The sequence below is a fragment of the Pelodiscus sinensis genome, chromosome 24, assembly GCF_052426305.1.
Source record: "Pelodiscus sinensis isolate ZL-2025 chromosome 24, ASM5242630v1, whole genome shotgun sequence".
NCBI lineage: Eukaryota > Metazoa > Chordata > Testudines > Trionychidae > Pelodiscus > Pelodiscus sinensis.
This window is the reverse complement of record NC_143075.1, coordinates 21,767,324-21,794,044: the sequence shown is the minus strand read 5'-3', so window position 1 is coordinate 21,794,044 and position 26,721 is coordinate 21,767,324. Positions and strand designations below refer to the sequence as shown.

The 26,721-nt window shown below is 54.6% G+C and overlaps 1 protein-coding gene across 2 annotated transcripts; it reads right to left on the bottom strand.

Moving 5' to 3' along the window:
- Positions 1-7,054: 7,054 nt before the first annotated feature.
- A3GALT2 (alpha 1,3-galactosyltransferase 2) lies at positions 7,055-25,633 on the bottom strand. Of its 2 annotated transcripts, none has more exons than XM_089773207.1 (5): positions 25,254-25,633; positions 19,070-19,153; positions 16,946-17,044; positions 13,230-13,367; positions 7,055-7,873 (listed from the first exon to the last, which is right to left on the bottom strand). In XM_089773207.1, exons 1-5 carry the CDS (start codon positions 25,265-25,267, stop codon positions 7,177-7,179), a joined length of 1,032 nt encoding a protein of 343 aa, XP_089629333.1. In that variant the 5' UTR covers positions 25,268-25,633; the 3' UTR covers positions 7,055-7,176. The 2 variants fall into 2 exon arrangements, with proteins under 2 accessions (XP_089629333.1, XP_089629332.1); XM_089773206.1 differs by lacking the exon at positions 25,254-25,633 and adding an exon at positions 23,954-25,242.
- Between the last annotated feature and the right edge of the window lie 1,088 nt (positions 25,634-26,721).

The window sequence follows — 26,721 nt, the reverse complement described above, 5'->3', positions numbered from 1 at the left end:
CTAGCAAAGCGAGACTTGGTCGTTCTAACAATATTTACCAGTTGATTCCGTATTGTACAAAGCAGTGTTTCTCAGCCAGTGGTATGAGTATCCTTAGGGGTACTTGAGAGAAGTCTGGGGGGTACATCAACACAACGGAAAGTTGGACAAAACGGAATTTTGATTTAGATTTTACAGCGTTTTATTATTTTTGTACTTTTTACACCCAAAAATTTCATCACCCACCCGGCTATGGTGGTTGTTTAAACAAGTATCCGAGGGGTAGCCGTGTTAGTCTGAATCTGCAAAAGCGGCGAGGAGTCCTGTGGCACCTTATAGAGTAACTGAAGTGTTGGAGCACAAGCTTTCGTGGGCAAAGACCATGAAAAGACCATGCATCTGACGAAGTGGGTCTTTGCCCACGAAAGCTTATGCTCCAACACTTCAGTTAGTCTATAAGGTGCCACAGGACTCCTCGCCGCTTTTATTTAAACAAATGTGTTGCAATGGTAGAAAAAAATGTTGTGTGTCTGAAAACTGTAGGTACTGGGGGTACTTATACGTTTCTTTTTTAAAGGGGGACTTTATAAAGAAGGGTTGAGTGACACTGGTATAAGATCCCTACAATGCCCTATTTAGGGTACATCCTGCTACCCGGGATGTTGCCTAAACTCCGTGCGTACTTGACAGTTTCATAGCTGCATCTGTAATTTTTGCTTGTCAGAATCAGAAGTACCAGTGCAAGGTTGCTCGTCGTGTGGTTTTGATGTGGTCTCGCTGTGCCGTGCGTCATCTGCTTTGTTATTCAAACCATTCCTGTCTCTCAAAGCTTCTCCCTGGACTTTTCCTGCGTGCTACATGCACCGGACTTGAGACAGGCCTGGGTTTTGCTTTCTAGGGACCCGCACTGTGGTGGATGCAGATGTCCCCATTCATTGTCAAGGCTGGGCTGTCCCGGCTCCCCAACAGAGGGATGCAAAGAAACGGGAAAAGCTCCAGAGGCCAGTGACAAGGCAGAGCCAAGGGAAGGATGCAGCCGAGCGAACAAAGGCTGAAGGACCCGGGTCTGGTTCCTGTGGCAAAGAGGTGATGGCGGGGGAGCTGACCACAGCCTTCAGCTACATGAAAGACTGTGACAGAAACGCTGGAGACAACGTGTTCTCCTGCCACGGAGGACAGGGCAAGAGGCAGAGGGACCGAGCAACATCCAAGCAGCAGGACGATGGACCAGATGCTTGAGAGAAGCTCCTTCTCTGGAGCCTAGAAAAAGGAGGCGGGTGCCTGGGATGGTCTAGGTCAGTGTTTCTCGACCTTTTTTTTTTTATAAAGTACCCCCTTTAAAAAAAGTAGAAGTACCCCCAGTACCTACAGTTTTCAGACTCACAACATTTTTTTCTACCATTGCAACACATTTGTTTGAACAACTTAATCGGCGCCGGGCAGGCGATGACATTTTTGGGTGTAAAAAGGACAAAAATAATCCAGTGCTGTCAAACTTCAAACAAATTCCGTTTTCTCCAAATGTCAGTTGTGTTGACGTCCCCCCCAGACGTCTCTCAAGTACCCCTAAGGGTACTCGCACCACTGGCTGAGAAACACTGATCTAGGCACAATCAATCCTGCCTGAGCCCTTGGGGTCCCCTTTTGCCCTCTGGGTCTGTAAACAGCCTGGAGCCTTGGTGAAGGCCGTTAGCAGGACACGGCGAGTCAAGGGCGCACGTAGGTGGACAGGCTTACGGTGCCGTGCTGCTGGCCTGCCAGGAGACCTGGGCGGGGGTGAGCATGGCCTGCAGCCCCCACCCTGCAGAGCAGGGGAGCGTAGCTGCACGGCCTGGGCAGCTGCGGTGGGACAGAGCACCCGGAGGGCAGGGGCGGGGGGAGAGGCCGTTCTCAGGCCGAGCACTGAATGGCAGTTGGGCTGAGCACGTAGCCCAAAGGAGGGGCGGGGATACAGAATTAAAAAAAAAGAAAAACCTTGGGGTGTTGGGGGCCAGGGGAGGTTCGGGGCGGGGGAGGCCAGGCGCTGAGTGTTTGTAGGGTTGCCAGGTGCCTGACAGTTTTGCCTCCTGGCTGGGGAAAAATTCAGAAAATACCAGATATCTCAGGTGTCCGGTATTCTCTGAATTTTTTTTTACCGGACAGGAGCCGAAAATACCGGACTGTCCAGGTGAATACCGGACACCTGGCAACCCTACCCCTCGCTAGGCACAGGGGGCAGGGGATCACCGATGGGAAAGAGACTTGGGGGGACACAGCAACGGGCACATTTCAGAGGGTTACTGGACTGATGGGGGAGTCTACGGTGTTTATCCATTTTCTGAGGAAAGGACGTGAAGGGCCCGGGGACTTGGAGGGCCTGCCAGCAAGCTACAGAGAAGCGTTTGTGTGTGCGAGGGTGTTAGACACGCCGAGGAGCTGTGTTGGACTAGAATGTGTGGGCTCTTGTCACAATCAAGACTGCTGACCAGCACCTGGTGACTAAGGGGTTAACCAATGTCTCCTGTACCTAGCCAGGTGTTGGGTGGTCAGCCAATAACAATGCAGGTAGGAATTTCAAACTGAAAAAGTTTTTTTTTTCTTTTTTTCGTTTTTGTTTGAGAGGCAGAGCAGTTTCTTCCAACTATTGAGGGAGATGGGAGACACTTCCGTCTCCAAGAACGGACTTCTCACAGTGTGTAAGCAGGGAAAAGTGTAGCTAGTCCGTCAGGATTTGTTGTTTTCCTTGTTCGGGGATTTGGAAATAATGTCTGAGCTGGCTAAGTGGGGTTTTTTCCTCTTTTGTAACTAAGCCTTCAGCCCAGGGACTCTCTCTGAGTATCTATATAAATGGTGGCTCTTTCCATCTAGCCAATTCACTAGGCTTGCAACTGGAGTTTTGTTTTGATGATGAATGATTGTTTCTTTTTTTCTAACTAACTGATACTGGTTGATTCTTGTGTCCTGGAAGGTTTGTCTGTGGGTATCTGCATGCCTGACTGGGGTCAGCTACCAGAGACTGCCGCTTGGTTTTCTCTTTTCTTTATCAAGCCCTTTTGGGGCAAAAGAGCTTGGGGTACCTCTGAGGTTTCAAGTGTCCACCCCTGTTTGTGGGTTCAAAAGCACTGTATGGTAGCAGTGGATTCTCCAAAGTCCGGGTATTAGGATTTTGGGGGGAAGTTTTTGTACAAGAGCCTGTAGAGGCAAAGTTTTGGAGTGCTCTTGCGGCCCCCAACTTCTGCATTCGTCGTGCCAGAGTGGGGAACAGCCTTGATAGCTGCCTTTGTTTGTCAGTGTTTTCGGTTGCTCTTATCTTTGCTGAGCACCCCGTCGAGCGCTGGCCGTTACCGACACTGGTTTCCTAAGTAGCGTGTGAAGACTCAGCTGGCCCTGTATCCTTGCAGAGAGTGGCCTTTGTAAGGTCTGTGAGTGTCCGGCGGCAGGGACCGGAGACCAGAGAGGGCCCAGGGGGTGCCTGGAAGGCAAAGTGGGAGCTAACCCGGGTGGGGCTTGAACTCCGCCACGACTCGTTTTTGCGGAGGCAGAGGGCACCAAGGGCCCACGTGGCTCCGGAGGGCAGCCAAAGCCTCACCCCTGCTCTCCAGTGGGGGAAGGCATCCCAGAGCGGAGCACGGCGGCTCTCGTGTCCCAGACGGGCATTTAAAGTCTAGCTCTGCCGCGCACCGTAGTGAGGGTGAGGGGACGTTCCGCTGGACCTCCAGCCCCTCCTTGCCAAGAGCCAGGCTCCCCAGCTTGTGGCAAGCCGGGGGCAAGCCAGGCAAGGCGCAAGCTGCAGCCAGCGGGGGCAGGATGGGGCAGTGCAGCCTGGTAAGAGCCCTTGTGCCCGGAAACCTCTGTACGTCTCCCCAGCCGCTTCTGGGAAGCTTCCCCCTCGGCCCAGGCAGCGCTGGGGCCCTGCAGATCCTGGCACGGAGAGGTGCTGGGAGGGAGCTGGCAGTGACCACGCAGGACTATTAACCCCTGCTGAACCGGTGCGCTGCCGGCGAACGCCGCTGGTAGCCTGCGCCCGTAAGCCCTGGTCAGGCCTCGTCAGGGATGAAGCTGCTTTCTGGAAAAGCAGCTTCGTAGCTCAGCGGCCGCCCTTTGGGGCTCTCGGCAGGACGGGGCATTCGCACCCATGCCACAGGCCCGGGAGCCGTTCCATTAACTGACCCCCACACAAGGCAAATGCCCTGGCCCCAGCCCTGCCGGGGAGAGAAGAGCGCGCAGGCAGGCCCCAGCCAGAACTAGGGTTTCCAGGTGGTCTCCCCAAAAATGCCAGACACCCAGTATTTTTTAGTTGGCTTGGCCTCCCAGCCGCTTGCTCCGCCCCCGCCAGGCTTCTGTGCAATCACAATCTCCTAGCACAGATCGTGGCCCCGCCTCCCAGCCGCTTGCTCCGCCCCCGCCAGGCTTCTGTGCAATCACAATCTCCTAGCACAGATCGTGGCCCCGCCTCCCAGCCGCTTGCTCCGCCCCCGCCAGGCTTCTGTGCAATCACAATCTCCTAGCACAGATCGTGGCCCCGCCTCCCAGCCGCTTGCTCCGCCCCCGCCAGGCTTCTGTGCAATCACAATCTCCTAGCACTGATCGTGGCCCCGCCTCCCAGCTGCTCGCCCCGCCCCCGCCAGGGCGTGTGCAGCTGGAAAAATCCGTCCGGTGTGCAGCTGGAAAAATCAGAGAATACCGGACATTGCACATGTCCGCTAGTCTCTGATTTTTTTTTTTTTTTTTTACTGGACAAAGAGCGCAAATACTGGACTGTCCGGTAGAATACCGGACACCTGGCAACCCTAGCCAGAACTGCCAGGACCAGTCTCCCCCAAGGGCCTAGGGCGCTGAACACCGCAGAGACCTAGAACCCTAGAACTGGCAGGGCCCTCCAGAGCTCATCTCGCCCGGTCTCCTGCCCTCACGGCATCCCCCTCCTCTACACGCAGCAAGCTCTGGAGGGGGCCTGGCCTCTTCCCTGACTAAGGATGCTGGAGCGCAGGGTTCCTGGGCCCGTGCCGGGCTCCGAGAGGCAAGGCAGCCTCACTCGGCGTGTCACTCAGCACCTTGGACCCTGGGGACGGGGGCCGAGCAGCTAATGAGCTTGTCTGCCCAGGATGTGCCCTCAGGCAGCGGCTCAGCTGCCACCTGTGCCCGGCGCCAGGGCGTGTCCACGGAGAAGCCATGCTCTGGGCAGTGCTGTGACTGGCCTGCCATAGGCACAGGGGAGCGCCTGGCCATGGGGCCCTGGCCGCTCTGTGCCCGGAGCCTCGGGTCAGGCTGGAGGGCGCCCGTGCCAACCAGCCAAGCAGCACGCGGCCCCGCACCAGGGAGACCCCGGAGCCCAATGACCCCTCCCCCGGCTCCGTCTGGCTCATGCCCTGGAGCATTGGCGAGTCGATGGACACGGTCTGGCGGGAAACCCTTGCGCCAGAATCCCCCTCCCCCCCCGTCACTGGCCAGAGGGTCGTTTTTCACGGCTGCCACTGGTTACTAGTGCAGGCACGGCGGCCTGGCTGGACAGCAACTCGGAGAGCGAAGGCTTCGGTCGCCCAGCGTTTCACCGCGTACCCAGCACGGCGCCACAGGAGAGCCATTACAGAGCCTGGCCGAGAGGCGCAGCCCCACACTCCGCTTGCGGGCCTAGCTCTGTCTGTGCATCCCACGACGGTCCATTCCAAACGGGCTAGGTGTAGCAGACCCCTAGTGATTTCGGTGGACATGGAGGTCCTGGCATCCGGCTGGTGGAGCCAGCAGCTTCAGCCACCCCTGTAACAGGTCCAAAGGCCTTTGACACTGGGGAGGGCAGGGTGGCGGATTCAAGTCTCCCCCCCCCGCCGCCATACCCACGGAGAGGCGGGATATGAGATGCCAGGAAGGTAGGGTGGGTTCTTGAGTGGCCTTGGGGTTAGGTCATTGGCCTGGGGACCCCAGGGTTGTGGGTTTGAGCCCCGCCCACCCAGGGACCAGAACAACATGTCCTGTTCCAGCTTCTGTTCCCCCTCCCAGCTGTGCCACATCTCCCACACAGAGGGGAAGAAGCAGCCAGTTGTAGGCAGGAGATGGGGCCAAAGGGGGCAGCACACCAAGCCCCCAGCATGGGGAAGAGGGAACATGTAGCACATCTGGCCTGGTGGGGAGAGAGTAGGGAGGCTCTGGCCCAGAAGGGCAGCAGAAGACACTGGAGGAGGGGATGGATTGCACCCTCAGCAAGTTCGCAGATGACCCTAAGCTAGGGGGAGAGGTAGATACACTGGAGGGCAGGGAAAGGGTCCAGAGTGACTTGGACAGATAAGAGGATTGGGCCAAAAGAAATCTGATGAGATTCAACAAGGGCAAGTGCAGAGTCCTGCCCTTGGGACGGAAGAATCCCAAGCATTGGTACAGGCTGGGGATTGACTGGCTAAGCAGCAATTTGGCAGAAAAGGACCTGGGGATTACAGTGGATGAGAAGTTGGATAAGTCAACAGGGCGGCCTTGTAGCCAAGAAGGCTAATGGCGTATTAGGAGGAGCATTGCCAACAGATCCAGAGAAGTGATTATTCCCCTTTATTTGGCTCTAGTGTATTGCTTCCAGTTCTGAACCCTCCTTCCCCCCCACTACAAAAAGGATGTGGACACATTGGAGAGGGCCCAGAGGGGGGTGACCAAAATGATTAGGGGGCTGGAGCACATGACCTACGAGGAGAGGCTGAGGGATTTGGGTCTGTTTAGTCTGCAGAAGAGAAGAGTGAGGGGGGATTTGAGAGCCGCCTTCAATTCCCTGAAGGGAGGTTCCAGAGAGGATGGAGAGAGGCTGTTCTCAGTAGTGATGGATGCAGAACAAGGAGCAATGGTCTCAAGTTGCAGTGGGGGAGGTCTAGGTTGGATATTAGGAAAAACTATTTCCCTAGGCAGGTGGGAAGCACTGGGCTGGGTTCCCTGGAGAGGGGGTGGAATCTCCATCCCTAGAGATTTTTAAGTCTCAGCTTGACAAAGCCCTGGCTGGGTTGATTGAGTTGGGATTGGTCCTGCCTTGGGCAGGGGGCTGGACTCGACTCCTGAGGTCTCTTCCAGCTGTAGGATTCTAGGAGACTTGTGGAGGGCATGAAGGGGCAGGAGCCCCGTGTGTGGGCAGTGCGCTCGGCAGGCGAATGCTCTGAAAGGAGCGACACGCTAGTTGCTACACTGTTCCCTGCGTCCCCGTGCCCAGTTCCAGCCAGTGCCTGCTGAGGGTCCGTGCGGGTGGTGTCACCGAGCTGCCTGGCGCAGCCTGCGGTACTGCTTTTCAGCCCACACCAGCCTGGCGACGCGGATGTCCCCCCGCCGCCGGATGGCCTGGTCCCAGCAGTACTCCGGAGACAAGATCTTGGCTGGCTTGTGCTGCCAGAAGTACTTATTGAGGTGGCTCTCCTCCTGCCAGCGGGCCTCCACGCCCTGCCTTTTGTCCTGCAGAACCGCCTGGAAGCAGCTTTCCGTCAGGTTCTTCACCCGGGGGCACAGCCCCCCAAACACGGCCGCGTGGTAGTAGAAGTCCCCCTCGCTGGGGCCGAGGAAGGCGGCCGATCGGGGGTTCCGGTCGTAGGGGACGTAGGAGCGGGTCCACCGGTAGAAATAGGAATGGAGCAGAGCAACAGACTCTGCCAGCGCTTCTGGCCCGAAGGCGCCGATGAAGAACTGGTCGACGTCCATGCAGAAGACATATTGGACCTCCCTGCAGATGGCGGTGTCCAGGGCCTGGCTGAGCCAGTGCATCCTCATCATGGAGATGTCCTGCCAGCGCTTCTGGTTCTCCACCATCCGGGTCTGCAGCTGCCGCCCCGGGGCCAGGCCGAGCCGGGGCACTCCCCCTGGCCTGTCTGTGAAGACGTAGTAGATCACCCGCCAGCCCACCATGAAGTGCTCCTCGGCCGTCTCCAGAAACTGCTCCAGGTATTTCTCCAGGTACCTGCACAAAAGGTGGCAGCAGCTTAGGGGGACTGCCCAGGGAAGAAGGATGGTTCTGGGGCTCAGGAATGGGAAAGGAGTCGGGTCCCCTGGGTTCCCGCCTGGCTCTGCCAGATTCGTTGTGGGCTCCCAGGAAATCCCATCCCTTCTCTGGCCTCACTTGGTGCCCTTGGGCTGCAGGGCGGATCTGTATCTTGGGAGGGGCAAGGGTGGGTCATTATTAAGCCTCAGTGGCTCTTGGAGAGGGGGAGAGCCACCCCCTGGGAGAGAGGCTTCTAATCAGCATAGGCCCAGGTGAGCTCTTCACATCACTGGTGCCTGTTTAGTGCCCTGTGATGGGGCCTTGACTCAGCAGGCCTCTGCTCCAAGCCAGTTCTGCCTTGCCCACCAGTGGCACCAGGCCTGGCCACTATTCCGGGGCACAAGTATGTGTGCATAAACGGGGAGGGGCTTGTGCAAGATTTCCTCCTCCTTGCTTGTGACCAGGAGCAGCGACCAGGGAGTTTTGAGAGGGAGTTTTAGAGGGCGCTAGTTTCTTCTGACCTTCTTTAAACAGCACTTTTATAATCATCTATTTTCCAGACATTTAATAAGAAGCCCAGTTTATAATTAAACATATTCATAAGAAAAATGGAGACAGAAGCCCAGCAGCAGAGTGGGGGCTGTTCTGTTTATTGCGTCGAGTGTCACATGTATGATTACCTGCCCTGTGGGCGGGTGGCGTGTGTGTGCACCCGTTGCAAGGAGCTCCTGACCCTGAGAGACCGAGTTCGGGCTTTGGAGGCCAGGGTGGCTGAACTGGAGGAGCTAAGGGAGGCAGAGAGCTATGTTGATGAGACTTTCCGGGACACTGTAGTACTGTCCCACCTCCAGTCTGAGAGCCCCAGTGCTCTTAAAGAGGATGAAAGTCTCAAGGGAACAGAGCATTCAATGGGAGCAGAGGGAAACCATCCCGTAGTTGGGGCCCTCCTCCCAGAGGATGTTGCGGTGTCCTCTCGCACTGAGGATACCTCTGAGGGGGAGGGAACGCCAGTTGTTAAGAAGAGGCAGGTGTTAGTAGTGGGTGATTTGATTAGAAACATAGATAGTTGGGTTTGTGATGACCGGGAGAACCGTATGGTCACTTGCCTGCCTGGTGCGAAGGTTGGGGATCTCTCGAGGCATCTAGATAGACTTATGTGTAGTGCTGGGGAGGAGCCAGTGGTCGTGGTACATGTAGGTACCAATGATGTAGGGAAGGGTAGGAGAGATGTCCTGGAGGCCAAATTTAGACTGCTAGGAAAGAGACTGAAATCCAGGACCTCTATGGTGGCGTTCTCGGAAATGCTTTCAATTCCACACACAGGGCCAGGTAGGCAGGCGGAGCTTCAGAGTCTCAATGCGTGGATGAGATGATGGTGTAAGGAAGAGGGGTTTAAGATTTCTTAGGAACTGATGACACTTTTGGGAGAGGGGGAGCCTATACAGGAAGGATGGGCTCCACCTAAACCAGGGTGGAACCAGACTGCTGGCACTAAACATTAAAAAGGCCGTAGAGCAGTTTTTAAACTAAGAGATGCGGGAAAGCCGATTGGTGCGGAGAAGCACATAAATCGGATGGAGACTTCTCTTAGAGGAGAATCCATTGATAGAGATTCTCTAAGCTGTAGTCAGAAAGAGAGGAGGGGAGAGGGCAAACCATGGGCCAGAGCAGACAAACAACCGCATATAAAGGAATCCAATGCATCAGGGAAGGGCAGACAAATAACCAGTGGCAAATTTTTAAAGTGCTTCTACACAAATGCTAGGAGTCTGACTAATAAGATGGGTGAACTGGAGTACCTCGTATTAAAGGAGGAGATTGACATAATAGGCATCACTGAAACCTGGTGGAATGAGGAAAATCTGTGGGAGACAATCATACCGGGCTATAAAATATATCGGAAGGATAGAGCAGGCCGGGTGGGTGGCGGAGTGGCACTGTATGTGAAAGATAATGTAGAATCAAATGAAATAAAAATATTAAATGAATCAACATGTTCAATAGAATCGCTATGGATAGTAATTCCATGCTCCAATAATAAGAAATTAGCAGTAGGGTTATATTACCGACCACCTGACCAGGACAGCGATACTGACATTGAAATGCTGAGAGAGATTAGAGAGGCTACCAAAATAAAGAACTCTGTAATAATGGGGGATTTTAATTATCCCCATATTGACTGGATACATGTCACCTCAGGAAGAGAAGCAGAGAGAAAATTTCTCAATGGCTTAAATGACTGCTTCTTGGAGCAGCTGGTACAGGAACCCACAAGGGGAGAAGCAATTCTCGATTTAGTCCTGAGTGGAGTGCAGGATCAGGTCCAGGAGATAACCGTTACAGGACCACTTGGGAATAGTGACCATAATATAATAACATTTAACGTTCCAGTGGTGGGAAGAACACTTAAGCAGTCCAGCACTCAAAAAGGGGAATTACACAAAAATGAGGAGGATAGTTAAACAGGAATTAAAAGGCACAGTGACTAGAGCCAAATCCCTGCAAGCTGCATGGAAACTTTTTTAAGACACCATAATATAGGCCCAACTTAACTGTATACCCCAAATTAAAAAACATAGCAAGAGACCTAAAAAAGAGTCACCGTGGCTTAACCACCATGTAAAAGAAGCAGTGAGGGACAAAAAGGCATCTTTCAAGAAGTGGAAGTCCAATCCTAGTGAGATAAAGAGAAAGGAACATAAACACTGTCAAATCAAGTGTACAAATGTAATAAGAAGAGCAAAAAAAGATTTTGAGGAACAGCTAGCCAAAAACTCAAAAAGAAATAGCGAAATGTTTTTAAAGTACATTAGAAGCAGGAAGCTTGCTAAAAAACCTGTGGGTCCCCTAGATGATCGAGATACAAAAGGAGCAATCAAGGACGATAAAGCCATTGCAGAGAAACTAAATGATTTCTTTGCTTCAGTCTTCACGCTGAGGATGTTAGGGAGATTCCCAAATCTGCACCATCCTTTGTGGATAATGAACCTGAGGAGCTGTCCTGGATTGAAGTGTCATTAGAGGAGGTTTTGGAACAAAAAGAAAAACGTAATGTTAACAAATCACCAGGACCAGATGGCATTCATCCAAGGGTTCTAAAAGAACTCAAATGGGAATTGCTGAGCTATTATCTGTGGTTTGTAACCTATCCTTTAAATCGGCTTCCGTACCTAATGACTGGAAGATAGCTAACGTGACACGAATATTTTAAAAGGGCTCTAGAGGCGATCCCGGTAAGTCTAACTTCAGTACCAGGCAAATTAGTCAAAACAATAGTAAAGAATAAAATTGTCACACACGTAGAAGAACATAATTTGTTGGACAAAAGTCAACATGGTTTCTGTAAAGGGAAATCATGCCTTACTAATCTATTAGAGTTCTTTGAAGGGGTTAACAAACATGCAGACAAGGGGGATCCAGTAGATATAGTATACTTAGATTTCCAGAAAGCCTTTGATAAGGTCCCTCACCAAAGGCTCTTGTGTAAATTACATTGTCATGGGATAAGAGGGAAGGTCCTTTCATGGATTGAGAACTGGTTAAAAAACAGGAAACAAAATGTAGGAATAAATGGTAAATTTTCAGAATGGAGAAGGGTAACTAGTGGTGTTCCCCAAGGGTTAGTCCTGGGACCAGTCCTGTTCAACTTATTCATAAATGATCTGGAGAAAGAGGTAAGCAGTGAGGTGGTAAAGTTTGCGGATGATACCAAACTGTTTAAGATAGTCAAGACAGAAGCAGACTGTGAAGAACTTCAGAAAGATCTCACCAAACTGAGTGATTGGGCAACAAAATGACAAATGAAATTTAATGTGGATAAGTGTAAAGTAATTCACGTTGGAAAAAATAACCCCAACTATATGTACGGTATGATGGGGGCTAATTAGGCTACGACAAATCAGGAAAGAGATCTTGGAGTTATCGTGGATAGTTCTCTGAAAACTTCCACACAGAGTGCAGCGGCGGTCAAAAAGGCAAATAGGATGTTAGGAATTATTAAGAAAGGGATGGCAAATAAGACACAGAATAACTTACTGCCCCTGTATAAAACTATGGTACGCCCACATCTTGAATACTGTTTACAGATGTGGTCTCCTCACCTCAAAAAAGATATTTTGGCCTTAGAAAGGGTTCAGAAAAGGGCAACTAAAATGATTAGGGGTTTGGAACAGGTCCCATATGAAAAGGTTAAAACGACTGAGGCTTTTCAGTTTAGAAAAGAGGAGACTAAGGAGGGATATGATAGAGGTCTATAAAATCATGAGTGGTGTGGAGAGGGTGAATAAAGAAAAGTTATTTATTAGTTCCCATAATAGAAGAACTAGAGGACACCAAATGAAGTTAATGGGTAGCAGGTTTAAAAGTAATAAAAGAAAGTTCTTCTTCACACAGCATGTAGTCAACCTGTGGAACTCCTTGCCAGAGGAGGCTGTGAAGGGTAGGACTATAACAGAGTTTAAAGAGAAGCTAGATAATTTCATGGAGGTTAGGTCCATAAAAGGCTATTAGCCAGGGGATAGAAATGGTGTCCCTGGCCTCTGTTTGTCAGAGGCTGGAGAAGGATGGCAGGAGACAAATCGCTTGATCATTGTCTTCGGTCCACCCCCTCTGGGGCACCTGGGGTACGTCTAAACTACATGCCTCCGTCGACGGAGGCATGTAGATTAGCCAGATCGGCAGAGGGAAATGAAGCCGCGATTAAAATAATCGCCACTTCATTTAAATTTAAATGGCTGCCCCGCTCTGCCGATCAGCTGTTTGTCGGCAGATCGGGACAGTCTGGACGCGACGCGCCGACAAAGAAGCCTTTCTTGATCGGCACAGGTAAACCTGGTTTCACGAGGCATACCTGTGCCGATCAAGAAAGGCTTCTTTGTCGGCGCGTCGCGTCCAGACTGCCCCGATCTGCCGACAAACAGCTGATCGGCAGAGCGGGGCAGCCATTTAAATTTAAATGAAGCCGCGATTATTTTAATCGCGGCTTCATTTCCCTCTGCCGATCTGGCTAATCTACATGCCTCCGTCGACGGAGGCATGTAGTTTAGACACACCCCTGGTGCTGGCCGCTGTCAGCAGACAGGCTACTGGGCTAGATGGACCTTTGGTCTGACCCAGTACGGCCGTTCTTATGTTCTTATGTTCTCACCTGCCCTCCCAGGGCTGGGGGCCCGCACCTAATGCCAAGACGGGGCTCCCTCCCCCGGGTCCTCTGGGAACTGAACCGAGTCCCACCACCCCCCAGCAGCCCTGGCTCAGCTCCCAGTGACGGGTTCACTGCTGGTCACACTGGGGTGGGAGGGTCTACAGCTGGGAACCCCGGCCAACAGGCCCTCACCTGCCCACAGCAAACACCGTCAGGCCAATCGTGAGATTCCAGCGCCCGTACTCCTGCTGCAAGATCTCAGGATCAAACGTCCCCTCCCAGACAATGGGGCTCCCCCAGGGGGTGCAGGTGAGCACGTCCTGCCTCGACCTGCAGCAGAGAAGAAAGCCGGTGAGACAGCTCTGCGGAGAGCCGACTTGCCGAAAAGCAGTGGGAATCTCCAAGCCGGGCCCACGAGGCTCTTGGGACAAGGCCTGGTTCTCCTGGGTCACGCAGTGGGCTGAGCAATGGATGTCTTGGGTTACGGGTCAGGCTCAAAAGCCAGGAGAGAATTTTGTTTTGGGTTGAAGTTAACATGAATTTTTGGGGACGCCAGAAGTCAAAAATGATTTGGGTTCAAATGGAGCCATCTGGCTTGGACTTAGGCCCCCGCTCCATGGCTTGGCGAGCTTTGTAAACGAAATCAAAGGATGTTTTCTAAAGAAGAGGAATTTTGAATGGAAAAATCAAAACGCTGATCTTTTCATGGCGTTAGCGCTATGCTGCCTTTTTTTTTTTTTTTTTTTTTTTTTTAACTGGAGCAAGTTGGGGAAACTGACATGAGTTTGGGTAACTTTGGGAGGTTGCCAAATCTGGATTTTTTTGCTGAAAACAGTTTGCATTAAAAATTTGACCCAGATCCACTGAAGTGGACTTTGAAATCACACTTCTTCCCCCGCCCAGGGCCTCAGTGGTGGGCAGGGGACAGCGAGTTATTTAATCCTTTGCGTTCTCGCAGAGCCAGAGATGGGGCAAAGAAAGACCTTTTATTTAAAACAAACAAAAGGAAATTCTTCTTCACACAGCACATAGTCAACCTGTGGAACTCCTTGCCAGAGGAGGCTGTGAAGGCTAGGACTATAACAGGGTTTAAAAGAGAACTAGATAAATTCATGGAGGTTAGGTCCATCAATGGCTATCAGCCAGGATGGGTAAGGAATGGTGTCCCCAGCCTCTGTTTGTCAGAGGGTGAAGATGGATGGCAGGAGAGAGATCGCTTGATCATTGCCTGTTCGGTTCACTCCCTCTGGAGCACCTGGCATTGGCCACTGTCGGCAGACAGGATACTGGGCTGGATGGACCAGTGTGGCCGTTCTTATGTTCAGGGCACAGAAATGCCAGCATGGCAGACAAGAGAAGTGAACCCAACTACAGGCTGCCCCCAACTTGCAACGTGGTCGGTTCCGGAGATTGCATCGCAAGTTAGAGGTGTCGTAACTCAAGTCACCATCATAAATGCAGGGCCAGGACGTAAGTCGGGGGATTTTGGCCCCTTCCACACGTACAGAAAAGTTGTAAGTGTGGGGGGTCATAAATCAGGCCATCACAAAGCGGGGGGCTCCTGTATATATACAGCCAGCTTCTCAGCAAGGCTGCAGCGGCTCGGTTCCACTGAGGATTTTGCCCAAGACAGAAGCTGAAGTAAAGAAAGGCAGGGAGGAATGCTAAGCCAGTGGTCTACAGGGCTAAACCCTCCGACAGGTGCATTATGGGGCATGACAAGCTGTACCTCAAACCAGCACCCTGGAAAGCCAGCTCCCCCCACCCCCACCTCCTTCATTCACTTCTGTGGCATGCTTAGGGTCGGTGTGGTACAAAGTACTCTGTGTGATGCACCACTGGAAAAGTCTCGATAGCTGGAACATTGCTACCTTCTCGCTCTCCTTGTATGTGAGGGTAGGAAGTATTGTCTGTCTGTCTGTCTGTTACTGCACCAGGGGGCCAGTGGGAAAGGCCCCCGGCCTGCCTTTCTGTGGCAACAGAGGCATGACTGCCCTGCCAGGCAGCGTCACGTGGCCTTCCCAGACTCCTCAGAGCAGGTGCAGGATGGAGGCAGCCACAGATCTTCCTCCCCCACCCACTCGGAAGGCAACAAGATGGTTTGAAAGAAAAAACTTTAGCCTGGGGAGATTGATCCCAGGCTGAACAAGTAATTCCGCCCGTGTTAAGAGCTGGGACCCACCTCCAACATCCCGGGGGGTGAGTTCAGCGGTTTGATTCCAATCTTGCTTGTTCTGCTGTTTGGAATTTAAACTGCGACTGTTTGGCTGTGTCTAGACTGGCGAGTTGTTCCGCAAAATCATTTGCTTTTGCGGAAAAACTTGCCAGCTGTCTACACTGGCCGCTTGAATTTCCGCAAGAACACCGACGATCTCATGTAAGAAATCAGCGCTTCTTGCGGAAATACTGTGCTGCTCAGCTACGTCTAGACTGGCATGATTTTCCGCAAATGCTTTTAATGGAAAAGTTTTCCGTTAAAAGCATTTGCAGAAAAGAGTGTCTAGATTGGCAGGACGCTTTTCCGCAAAAGCACTTTTTGCAGAAAAGCATCCGTGCCAATCTAGACGCGGTTTTGTGCAAGAAAGACCCGATCACCATTTTCACAATCGGGGCTTTTTTGCGCAAAACAATACTGCGTTGTCTACACTGGCCCTGTTGCGCAAAAGCATTTGCACAAGAGGGCTTTTGCCCAAACGGGAGCAGCATAGTATTTCCGCAAGAAGCACTAATTTCAGACAGTAGGAAGTCAGTGCTCTTGCAGAAATTCAAGCGGCCAGTGTAGACAGCTGGCAAGTTTTTCTGCAAAAGCAGCTGCTTTTGCAGAAAAACTTGCCAGTCTAGATGCAGCCCTCCCGTTCGGGCAAAAGTCCTTTCGTGCAAAAGGGCCAGTGTAGACAGCTCAGATTTGTTTTGCGCAAAAAAGCCCCGATGGTTAAAATGGCGATCGGGGCTTTTTTGCACAAAACCGTGTCTAGATTGGCACGGACGCTTTTCTGCAAAAAGTGCTTTTGCGGAAAAGCGTCCGTGCCAATCTAGACGCTCTTTTCTGCAAATGCTTTTAACGGAAAAACTTTTCCGTTAAAAGCATTTGCGGAAAATCATGCCAGTCTAGACGTAGCCTATGTGTATTTCTTAAGCAGCCAGCTCCAAGTGCTGTGCCTAGCACCTTCCCTCGCTCCAAAGCCACCATCCTGCAGCTAATACACTCACGTGTCCTCGCCAGTGAGGCTGCTTGGGGCCTCTGCTCAGCGTACCCAGCTGGTGCATGCTCACCACCCATTGACGAAGTGGTGCACTAATTCGTGAGCAGCCATTGTGCAAGAGAACGTTTGGAGCAGTGCGAGGCAGCACTTCCTGGGGTGCCAGGCGGGGGGTGGGGGAGGGGGCTGCTGGTGTCTATCTCTGTATAATTCATGGGTGGCTTAGAAGCACTCAAGCAACTTAGCTGGGCGGGTCTGTGCAAGCCGCTGGCTGAGTGATCGGAGTACCCAGAGGAGGTTGCTGCCTGCTCCTAGCCTGGCATTGTGAGACAGCCGAGGGAGGAGCGTTAAGGGGGCCCAGCCACCCTGCCATTCCAGGTTGTACTCCCATGTATGTCACAGGGGGGTTCTCTCACTCTGCCGCATCAGGCTGAGGCAGGGTATCGGCAGGTTGCACCAAGCCCAGAGCCTCGGAGGGATTCCAGTGGAAAACAGGAGCCAAAAGAACCTCGAGTCCCTGGGCCCAATGATTTGGCCTGACTCCTCCGGCGAGTGGCCCTGGGAGAGCCAGGCTCGGAGGACACGGGTTTGAGCTGGGAGGGCAGAAGGTGGCGGTAGCTGAGACGGTCCAGTGGCCTGACCCGGGCTGGGGAGCCCGTGTTCCGGTGTAGATGGGGGGGCAGAGGGGAAGCGAGAGCGGTTCCCTACCAGACGTTGAGGGGGCTGTGAGAGTCCATGCCAGGGTGACGGAAGTGAGCATCTCGCGGCCACGGACAGACTCCCATGGGGATGAAACCTTCCACGAACCTGCAAAGACACGGGACGTGCCGCTGAGGCGTATCCAGAGAGCGTCCTCTGCTCCCAGGGTGCCACTAGCAGAGGGAATTTAGTGAACAGAGGGGCCAGTCACTTTACAGTCCTCTGGCATTATTCCCATCCCCCCCCCCCCGCAGGACGTACCCCTACCCCCCTGGCCAGCTCTACTCGCCACGGCCACGAGAGCTGGGGGAATTCTGCAAACGCTGCACTTACGAGCGTTTCTTCCTGCACCACAGAGCCCTGGCCCTGCCCCACACCAGCCACGCTCTGTGCCTGGGGCATTGGGCAATGGCTGCTCCTCCTATGCGTCCCCCCCCTCGGGGAGAGGATGAGGTTCATACAGGGACAAGACTGCTCACTTTTCCTTACACTCTGATTCCCACCACCATTTTATTATTACAACCAACAGACTTGCCCGGTGTTACTCAGGGCCTTCAGGGGAGGGGGCTGGTGGTGTGTGTGTGGGGGGGGGTGCAGGAGTCAAGGCTGGGATTGAGGAGGGGTTCAGGGCAAGGATGGGGATGCAGGAGTCAGGCAGGAGGTTGAGAGTAGAAGGGGCCGTTTCTCTCTAGGGCCAGCCCGGGGTGATGGGCACCCTGCCCACCAGCTTGTCCCCAGGCTGGTCCATGGTGTGTGGGGGACCCACAGTGGGCAGCCCTGGCAGTGCTGAGGGGGTGGGCTGTGGCTCCTCTGAGGGGGAGGGGCTGCGCTGCACTGCCCGGAAGGCTTTCCCCTCTCCCGGTCCAGCAGATTTGGGAGAGGGGGGCCACTTAGCTGGGCCCATAGCCGGCAATATGGCAAACCCTGGCCCCAGCTGGCCACTCTCTTCCTGGTGTGGTCACTGCAGTATTCCTGTCTCTCCTACCAGCCCCCTCCCTGTCAGTGTTATGGGAAACAATCCCCTTCCAGGCACAGCCAAACCCTGCCCTTGCTTTCAGTTAGGGTAAGAGGAAGCTGCATATCAAATGTGGGGGGCCTAGCTCTTACCAGTTAGGAGGGGGTCTTGAACAAACGGACTCATGGATGGACTTACAGACAGACAGGAACATGTGCAAACCCTCAGATGATAGATAGATACATTGGATTAAGGAGGTGTGTGGGGATAGACAGATTAAATAGATGGATGGGGTGTGTGGAGTTAGGTCGATAGATGGGGGTGGGGATGGATAGATAGACAGACAGACAGAGGGGGTGTGTGGGGATAGATAGATATATAGATGGATGGGGTGTGTGGGGTTAGGTAGATAGAGGGGGGTGGGGACAGATAGATAGACAGACAGACAGAGGGGAGGTGCGGGGATAGATAGATATATAGATGGATGGGGTGTGTGGGGTTAGGTAGAGGGGGATGGGGACAGATAGATAGACAGAGAGGGTGTGTGGGGATAGATAGATATATAGATGGATGGGGTGTGTGGGGTTAGGTAGATAGAGGGGGGTGGGGATGGATAGACAGACAGACAGAGGGGGTGTGTGGGGATAGATAGATAGATATATAGATGGATGGGGTGTGTGGGGTTAGGTAGATACAGGGGGTGGGGATGGATAGATAGACAGACAGACAGAGGGGGGATGTGGGGATAGATAGAAATATAGATGGATGGGGTGTGTGGGGTTAGGTAGATAGAGGGGGATGGGGACAGATAGACAGACAGACAGAGGGGGTGTGTGGGGATAGATAGATATATAGATGGATGGGGTGTGTGGGGTTAGGTAGATAGAGGGGGGTGGGGATGGATAGATAGACAGACAGACAGACAGAGGGGGGATGTGGGGATAGATAGAAATATAGATGGATGGGGTGTGTGGGGTTAGGTAGATAGAGGAGGATGGGGACAGATAGACAGACAGAGGGGGTGTGTGTCAGGAGAGAGAGATTAGATTAGATCAGATGATGAAGAGGACCTATCCAACGGCCACTAACTGGCCCCGTGTGCAGAAACCCGAGCCTGCAGAGAAGGGCTGAGGACGGGTTGTGGGTGTTGGCAGCCCAGACTTCACTGCGGATCTTACCTGAGGGCGTCGAAACCGTACTGGTAAACCAGCAGGGTCACACAGACACAGAGCAACACCTTCCACTTCGTGTTCATGAGGGACCTGGGAGAGGGGGGAGCAGTCAGATGCAGGATGCCCAAGCTGCCCTGGTGCTAAGCACGTGCGGTGTCTCCATATCCAGGACTACACACGACACAATGAAGCACCCGACCTGCAGGAGAGAGCCTGGCGTGTGCTGCTCCTTGGGAACAGACGGATGCCAGGAGGCCTGCGATCGCTGCCCAGGCACGGACAGGCTCAGCACACACAGGGCACAGGCATCTCTCTGGCCACTGGAGGCGTCTCTCCGCTTCTACGTCCACCCAGGACTCGCTATGGACCATGAGGAGGTGGAGAGCTCGTTAGCCAAAGGGCTTTGCACTGCGTTTTGAATTTCTTAGTGCACCTCACTAGCTGGCCAGCAGCAGGCGGGGGCCCTGCACCTCCGATTTCAAATCACTCGATTCCAATATACCAGGGTAAGTCAAAAAGTATCCGCAAAGTGTTCATATCTTTTTTTTGTTTTTGTGATTGGCCAGGAGGCATCCGCTCTGCACACCTTGAACCTTGACTCAAACAGCCACAGGCAGTTTCTTTGCTCATAGGCCTAGGCCCTCTTCCCTCTGCCCAGAAGCTCTCTCTTGGCTTCTCTTGGGTTCACGCTGCTCTGGCTCGGTCCTTGACTTTTTCTGTCCCTAGCTTTTCTTCTGGGTCTTTCTCACAACCCCTCACAAAACAAAAGCCAGTGGAATCCCTCTGCTCACAAGCGTCTGGCTTTTGCTTTTGGGAGGAGGGGTCGTGACACGAACCTGTGCTTGGGGAGAAGGGGGGGCTACTCCCCGTTCAGCTATCTGCTTCCATGAAGTAGCTTAGCTGTTTCTCACAGCCAGGCCCGGCCCACAGCATTTTGGCACCTGAGGCGGGGAGCTCAAATGACGCCCCCGTGTTCCCTCACGTGGGCCAAAACTTTGAAAGGTCTCAGTTCTGCCTCCTTCCCGTTCTCCTCTAATAGCGCTGCTCTGCTACCTACCTGTGCACCAGCCGCTGACACAATTTTCTACACTCTGGGATCTAGGGGCGCCACCCCACAGTCTGGCACCTGAGGCGGTCGCCTCACTTCGCCTCATGGTAGGGCCCGCCTTGCTCACGGCTATTTGAAACTAGCCAATTAGCTCGACACAAAACGGGATTTTCAGGTCTCTCCTCCATGTTCTATTCGCTTTCTATTTTGGTCTTCTCTCCTGAGCCTCTGGTCTCTCGCTCCATCTCTCTCTCTCTCTCTCTCTCTCTCCCCTCCTCCTACTGACTCCCCGCCCAGCTCTCCTCCATCTTCTGCCTCTCTCTCTGTCTCTCTTTCTCTTCTCCTCCCCCTCCTGCCTCTCATTCTCTCTTCTCCTCCTCCTCCTGCCTCTCACTCTCTGTTTCTCTTCTCCTCCTCCTCCATGGGGAGCACGGAGCCCAAACGGCTGTTTGCGCCACTTTCTCCCACGTGGCAGCCTGGCTGAGCAGTGGCCTATGAGCTCCAGCTACCCCCCTGCACCGTTTCCCTTCACCCCAGCACTGATCCTGCAGCCTCCCAGTTGTCCTCCACCTCCTGTTCCCCTGCCTTCCCCCCGGCCAGGGTCTGTTCACAGCCAGGGGCAGGGCCTGGAGCTGCTGCCACACCGCATGTCACTGCCCTGCCCCCCTTCGCCTCCCACCGTGGTACTCGGCTGAGTTCTGCGCTGCTCAGTCGGGCCGTCATGGGGAAGCAAGCGGAGCAAGTGGCCGTTTGGGCTCTCCCACGGTGGCCCGGATGAGTGGCGCAGAAGTGAGCCAAGCACCATGGCGGGAGGTGAAGGGGGGCGAGGCGGTGACGTTCATGGCCAGGAGGCGGGGCCTGAAGTCGCTGTCATGCTGCACATCACCGCCCCGCCCCCCCTTTGCCTCGTGCCATGGTGCCTGGCTGACTTCTGTGCCGCTCAGCTGAGCCACCATGCAGGAGCAAGCGGCGTAAGCGGCCATTTGGGCCCCACACTCCCCATGCAGCACGGAGAGCGCAGGCCCCAAATAGCCACTTGCGCCGCGTGCTCCCACATGGCGGCCCGGCGGAGCGGCGCAGAAGTCAGCCCCAACCCCCAAAACTGTCTTTGGAGATTGATCAAAATGTTTTGTTGCAATAAAATCAGAACATTTCATTCCAGTTGTGATCATTTCAAACACAACCTCTGCGAGAGGACACGATGGATAGTGAGCACCTAAAGGCCCAAGGATCTACGCAACATTGCATCAGAGAAAATGAAGCTAGAAGACAATGTTTGGTGCTGCAGGCCCAGCAGGCTGAAGAATCAGCGAGGACAGTGCAGAGCGGGGGCAGAAAGAGGAGATCTCATGTCCCCCCAGTGTAGATCGAGGCAAGAAACCGTTTTCAGTCTCTGCACTGGTACAACGGAAGAGAAGGCTTTGGAGGAGTTATCTGAGCGATGGGATCAGAAGGAGACCCAATTGAATGGAAGCCTGGAATGCATTGTCCTAAGGGTGGGGGTTCCACCACCTCCACTCCAAGAGGAGGAGATGGGGGGTGGTCGGGGACAGTCCCCCAGCAGACCAGGCAACTCGAGAAGTGGGCTGCTTGCCTGGAGCTCGAATTCAGGATGTGACAGGGCATCTGCCGAGGCTGGTCGAGCCCTCGGGCCGCTCCCCCTTCCTGCCTCTCCACGTGGGCCCCAGTGACGCTGCCACCAACGACCTTGTGCGAGTCACTGTAGGCGACGTGGCACCAGAAGGAGGAGTTTGAGGTGCGAGTCGTGTTCTCGTCCAGCCTCCCTGGTGAAGGAAAAGGCCCAGGGAGGGGCAGTTGGATTGTGGAGGCAAATGTGCGGCTGCCCAGGTGGTGTCGGGGCGAGGGCTTTGGACCCTCCGGCCATGGGACGCTGTCCGAGGCATGAGGGTTGCCAGGCAGAGACGGGAACGAAAAGAGGGAAGAGCATCTCCGGGCCAGGCCGGCTCACCTAGTGAGGGCTTTGAACCAGGTTCTCTGCAGGACGGTGACCTAACCCTGAGCCCCTGAGCTGAGTGGGGATGTGGGATGTGGGGAGGAAACACAAGGAGATGCTACAGGGGAGGCCTCCGGAGTCACATTGCAGCCCCAGACTGCTTGAAATTGAGGGCTGTTCCCTCCACGTGGCTCTCGGCTCCGGGAGGAGGAAGGGTCTCTCAGCTCCTATTGGCTGGTTGTTTCCAGCCAATGGGAGCTGCGGATTGGGCTGGGGCGATCACACAAGGCCTCCCCCTGCCTGCAGAGCGGAGAGCCGCATGGACTGAGCTTTGAACCACGGCAGCTGTGTGCCCGAGGGTCCCAGCAGGGTGGCCTGCGGGCCGGATCCGGTGGTTTGCAGGGCTGGATCCAGCCCCAGGTCATATTTTGCCTGCCCTGATCTAGACAGTACTGGGTTCTGCCGAGAGGGCAGGGGACTGGACTTGGTGACTTTCAAGGTCCCTTCTAGCTCTAGTGATCTATGAGTCTACGGTTGATGCCAGCTCAGCCCCAAATCGGTGGAAATTCAGCTTGTTCTTCAGCCAGTTTTTCTTCGGAGTTCAGGACTTTTACAGTGGTTTTTAGCCTCCTGGTTTTGATTGGCTCCTGAAGCCCATCCATCCCTGGTTTCAGCCAATCCAGCTAGCCCAGATGAGTGCAAAATATGGCCCGTAGGCCGGTCTGGCCTGTCACAATACTCTGGGGGTATGTCTACACTACCCCGCTAGTTCGAACTAGCGGGGTAATGTATGCATACCGCACTTGCTAATGAAGCCCGGGATTTGAATTTCCCGGGCTTCATTAGCATAAGCGGGGAGCCGCCATTTTTAAATCCCCGCTGCTTCGAACCCCGTGCAGCGCGGCTACACGGGGCTCGAACTAGGTAGTTCGGACTAGGGTGCCTATTCCGAACTACCGGTACACCTCACTTCACGAGGAGTAACGGTAGTTCGGAATAGGAACCTAGTCCGAACTACCTAGTTCGAGCCCCGTGTAGCCGCGCTCCACGGGGTTCGAAGCAGCGGGGATTTAAAAATGGCGGCTCCCCGCTTATGCTAATGAAGCCCGGGAAATTCAAATCCCGGGCTTCATTAGCAAGTGCGGTATGCCTACATTACCCCGCTAGTTCGAACTAGCGGGGTAGTGTAGACATACCCTGGGCTACTCCTACTCTCAGGCCACGCAAAGCAGCTGGCTGCTTGGGACCGTGTGTGTTTCTTCCCCGCGCCCCATGAGGTGGGGAGAGGCTCCACGTGCTGCCTCCACCCCCGCACAATACTTGCACCTCCTCCTACACCTCTCCCACCGGTCAGAATCCTCTCCTGCACTCATCCCCCAATCCCCTGCCCCAGGTCACAACCTCCTCCTTCATCCAACCTCCCTCCTAGGCCCCATGCCCCTTCCTGCACCCCAATCTCCTGCCCCAGCTCCCTTCTGCACCCAACCTCCCCCCCAGACACCACACCCCTTCCTGCACCCCAATCTCCTGCCCCAGCTCCCTTCGGCACCCAACCTCCCCCCCAGACACCACACCCCTTCCTGCACCCCAATCTCCTGCCCCAGCTCCCTTCGGCACCCAACCTCCCCCCCAGACACCACACCCCTTCCTGCACCCCAATCTCCTGCCCCAGCTCCCTTCTGCACCCAACCTCCCCCCCAGACACCACACCCCTTCCTGCACCCCAATCTCCTGCCCCAGCTCCCTTCTGCACCCAGCCTCCCTCCCAGACCCCAGGCCCCTTCCTGCACCCCAATCTCTTGCCCCAACTCCTTTCCATACCCAACCTCCCTCCCAGACCCCGCACCGACTCCATTAACATAGAAGAGAGTGGCCCTTGACCACTTACCAAATTCTTGGAGTGACTCCTCCATCAAAAATGATTGCCTCCCAAGCCAGCCTGTGATTGTGCATAAGGGGAAGGGCACGGGCTATGGACACCATGGGGGCAGGAGAGGGGAAGCCCCAGGTACGTGTCCCCTGCAGCAGCAGCAACATGTGCAACTGCACCCGTGGACTTTGCACTCCAAGGTTTCAATCCGCACAAGACCCTGGCTGCCTGCTGGAGCTGCACAGGGCGGTTCTGGGACATGAGCAGGCATCCAGCAGCAGAGGAGGCCTGGGGGGGGGGCATGAGGGGGCCAAGAGGAGGGACTGGGGGTCTGTGGCACATAGGGTGAAAGGGAAGAGGACAAAGGGAAGCCCAGGGGGAAAGTAGGGGGTGCAGTAGGCCCACAAAATGCCCCCCAGGGGATCCGGTCACAGACCTTAGGGGGTTTTCGGGGATTTGCTTGGTTTTGGCCTCGTTTCGAAAGGGATTCACCTGCATTTTGGAGCGGGGGAAAATCGGGGCTGCTTGTGTCCAGCACAAAAGTTGGCAGCTCTGCACAGTGGCCCCGGCTCCTGCTGCCCCCAGGCCCCCCGGCCGCAAGGCGCTCCACGTGGACAAGCAGGGCCGGGGTGGGCCGAGAAAGGAGGCCGATGGGCAGTTTTACTCCATGAGAAGAGCCCTGCTCCGCGCGGCTGGGACAGGGAAAGGCAGCTCAGGGTGTCCAAGCCGATCAAGCTGCAGCTTTGAAAGTCCTGAGTCTGCTCCCCTCCCCCAATCAATCAACTGGCTAAAGTCACAAGAGTCGTTGTAAACTCATCAGCTGCAGCTTTGGTCCAGACTCTCCCAGCCTCAGTGAGTCGGGGCTGGCACGCGGGCAGGGAGGGATGGAGAAGCCCAGGCCTCTCCTGGAAAGAGCTGCCGAAGCCAGGGCGCGGGGAGCCAGCTTGGCCAGGAGATGGCAGCTCCCAGGAGCCGAGCTCTGGGATGGAAGGTGGATCCCGTTTCCCCCACCCGCATCCCCCGGGCCCTGCGCGCCCGTCTCTGTCAAGACAGCCAAACGGCTCCCTCCCCTCCTCCCACAGCCACGCTGCCCCCGTGGGCAGGGGCTGGGCCGCCTGGCAGCTGCCCCTCTGGTGCCCGGCAGGGCGCAGTGCTGGACTCTGCTGGGGGCGCCGGGGCTGGGACAGGCGCCAGTGAAGCGCTGCTGCAGCGCGTCAGACCCTGAGGGCTGCCCGTCCCCCGCCCATGGGATCCTTTGCTGTGAATCAGGTGACTGTCGAGTGTTTGGGATCCCGTCCCGCTCCTGGCTGTGACTCACCTGAGTTTCCCCATAGCACTGGCATAAGGCACCGCTGCGATCCCCGGGCCACGCCTGCTGGTGTCGTGCAGCCGCCAAGGCCTAGTCCTGCAGCAAGGGATCCCAGCAAGGTACCTGAGCAGCCTGGGGCCGTGTCAGCTACCCGCAAACCCCGCCGGCCCCCAGCAGTCGGGCTGTCCCAGGACCTGACTCCACCACTCTGCAGCCTACGTCCAGCCCCTCGTCCTACCTGCACTCGCTGAGCGGGTGCAGCGCCCTCCCCCCGCCGGCGCCGCACCAGGAAGGGTGTGTGGCTCTGTGTGATGGATCATGCCGGGGCCCCTCCCTTCAAATCACACCTGAGGACTGAGCACAGAACAAGCACAGAGGCCTGGCAAGGCTCGCAGCGAGGCGAGATTAGTGCGGTTTGGGCAGGACATGATATACAGAAACACACTATCAGGTTTCTCCTGCTTAGCCTATCGCCTGATACAGTGGGCTGTGCCCACAACGCTCATGGTACCAGCGACGTTTCCTTAGTCTAGAACGTGCTGCCAGACCATTTGTTGTTTGGCTACCCCCCGAAGCTACAGGAGCAAGGGACATTCCGGCACCAGGCACCGCAGCCACCTGAAAAGCGCTAACATGAACTATTCTTGCCACACAAAGGGCTGGAGCTGCCAGGAAGTCCCCTCCATGTTAAACAGGCCGGCAATGACCGTAGCTGTGTCTAGACTACACCTCTCTGTTGACAGTCTAAACACAGCCCGTGGTCCTCCGCGATGTTCTGCTGTCTCTGGCTCTTCCCCCTCCACAGGTTCAGACTGGGAGGGATTGACATGATTATGAGGGTTAGCCAGCAGCCTGGGGATTAAGGGGTTAACTACACCTAGCCAGGTGGCGTGACCAGTAGGAATGTAGGTGGGACTTTCAAACTGGGACAAAGGAATTTGGGTTTTTTCCTTTCCCCTTTTGCCTCTCTGGGGCTGTGTCTAGACTGGTCACTTTTTCCGGAAAAGCAGTTGCTTTTCCGGAAAAATTTGCCAGCTGTCTACACTGGCCGCTTGAATTTCAGCAAAAGCACTGACGATCTCATGTAAGATTGTCAGTGCTTTTGCGGAAATACTATGCTGCTCCCGTTTGGGCAAAAGTCTTTTTCCGAAAAACTTTTGCGCAAGAGGGCCAGTGTAGACAGCTGAGATTTGTTTTCTGCAAAAAAGCCCCGATGGTGAAAATGGCGATCGGGGCTTTTTTGCGGAAAAGCGCGTCTAGATTGGCCACGGACGCTTTTTCGCAAAAAGTGCTTTTGCGGAAAAGCGTCCTGCCAATCTAGACGCGCTTTTCCAAAAATGGTTTTAACGGAAAACTTTTCGTTAAAAGCATTTCCGGAAAATCGTGCCAGTGTAGACATAGCCTGGGTGTGTTCTCTGCAGCTACAGAGAGGGACAAACGTCTCTCTCTCTCCAAGACACCATTCTTCATTTTCTGT

What these genes read in the sequence shown, in the direction of transcription:
- A3GALT2 (XM_089773206.1), bottom strand. Translation starts at nt 24,102, where the DNA reads ATGTTGCTGCTGCTGCAGGGGACACGTACCTGGGGCTTCCCCTCTCCT. An exon ending in GGAGTCACTCCAAGAATTTG is followed by an intron (nt 19,154 to 23,953) that starts GTAAGTGGTCAA and finishes CCCCTCTCCCAG; the next exon opens with GTCCCTCATGAACACGAAGT. An exon ending in TACGGTTTCGACGCCCTCAG is followed by an intron (nt 17,045 to 19,069) that starts GTAAGATCCGCA and finishes GTGTCTTTGCAG; the next exon opens with GTTCGTGGAAGGTTTCATCC.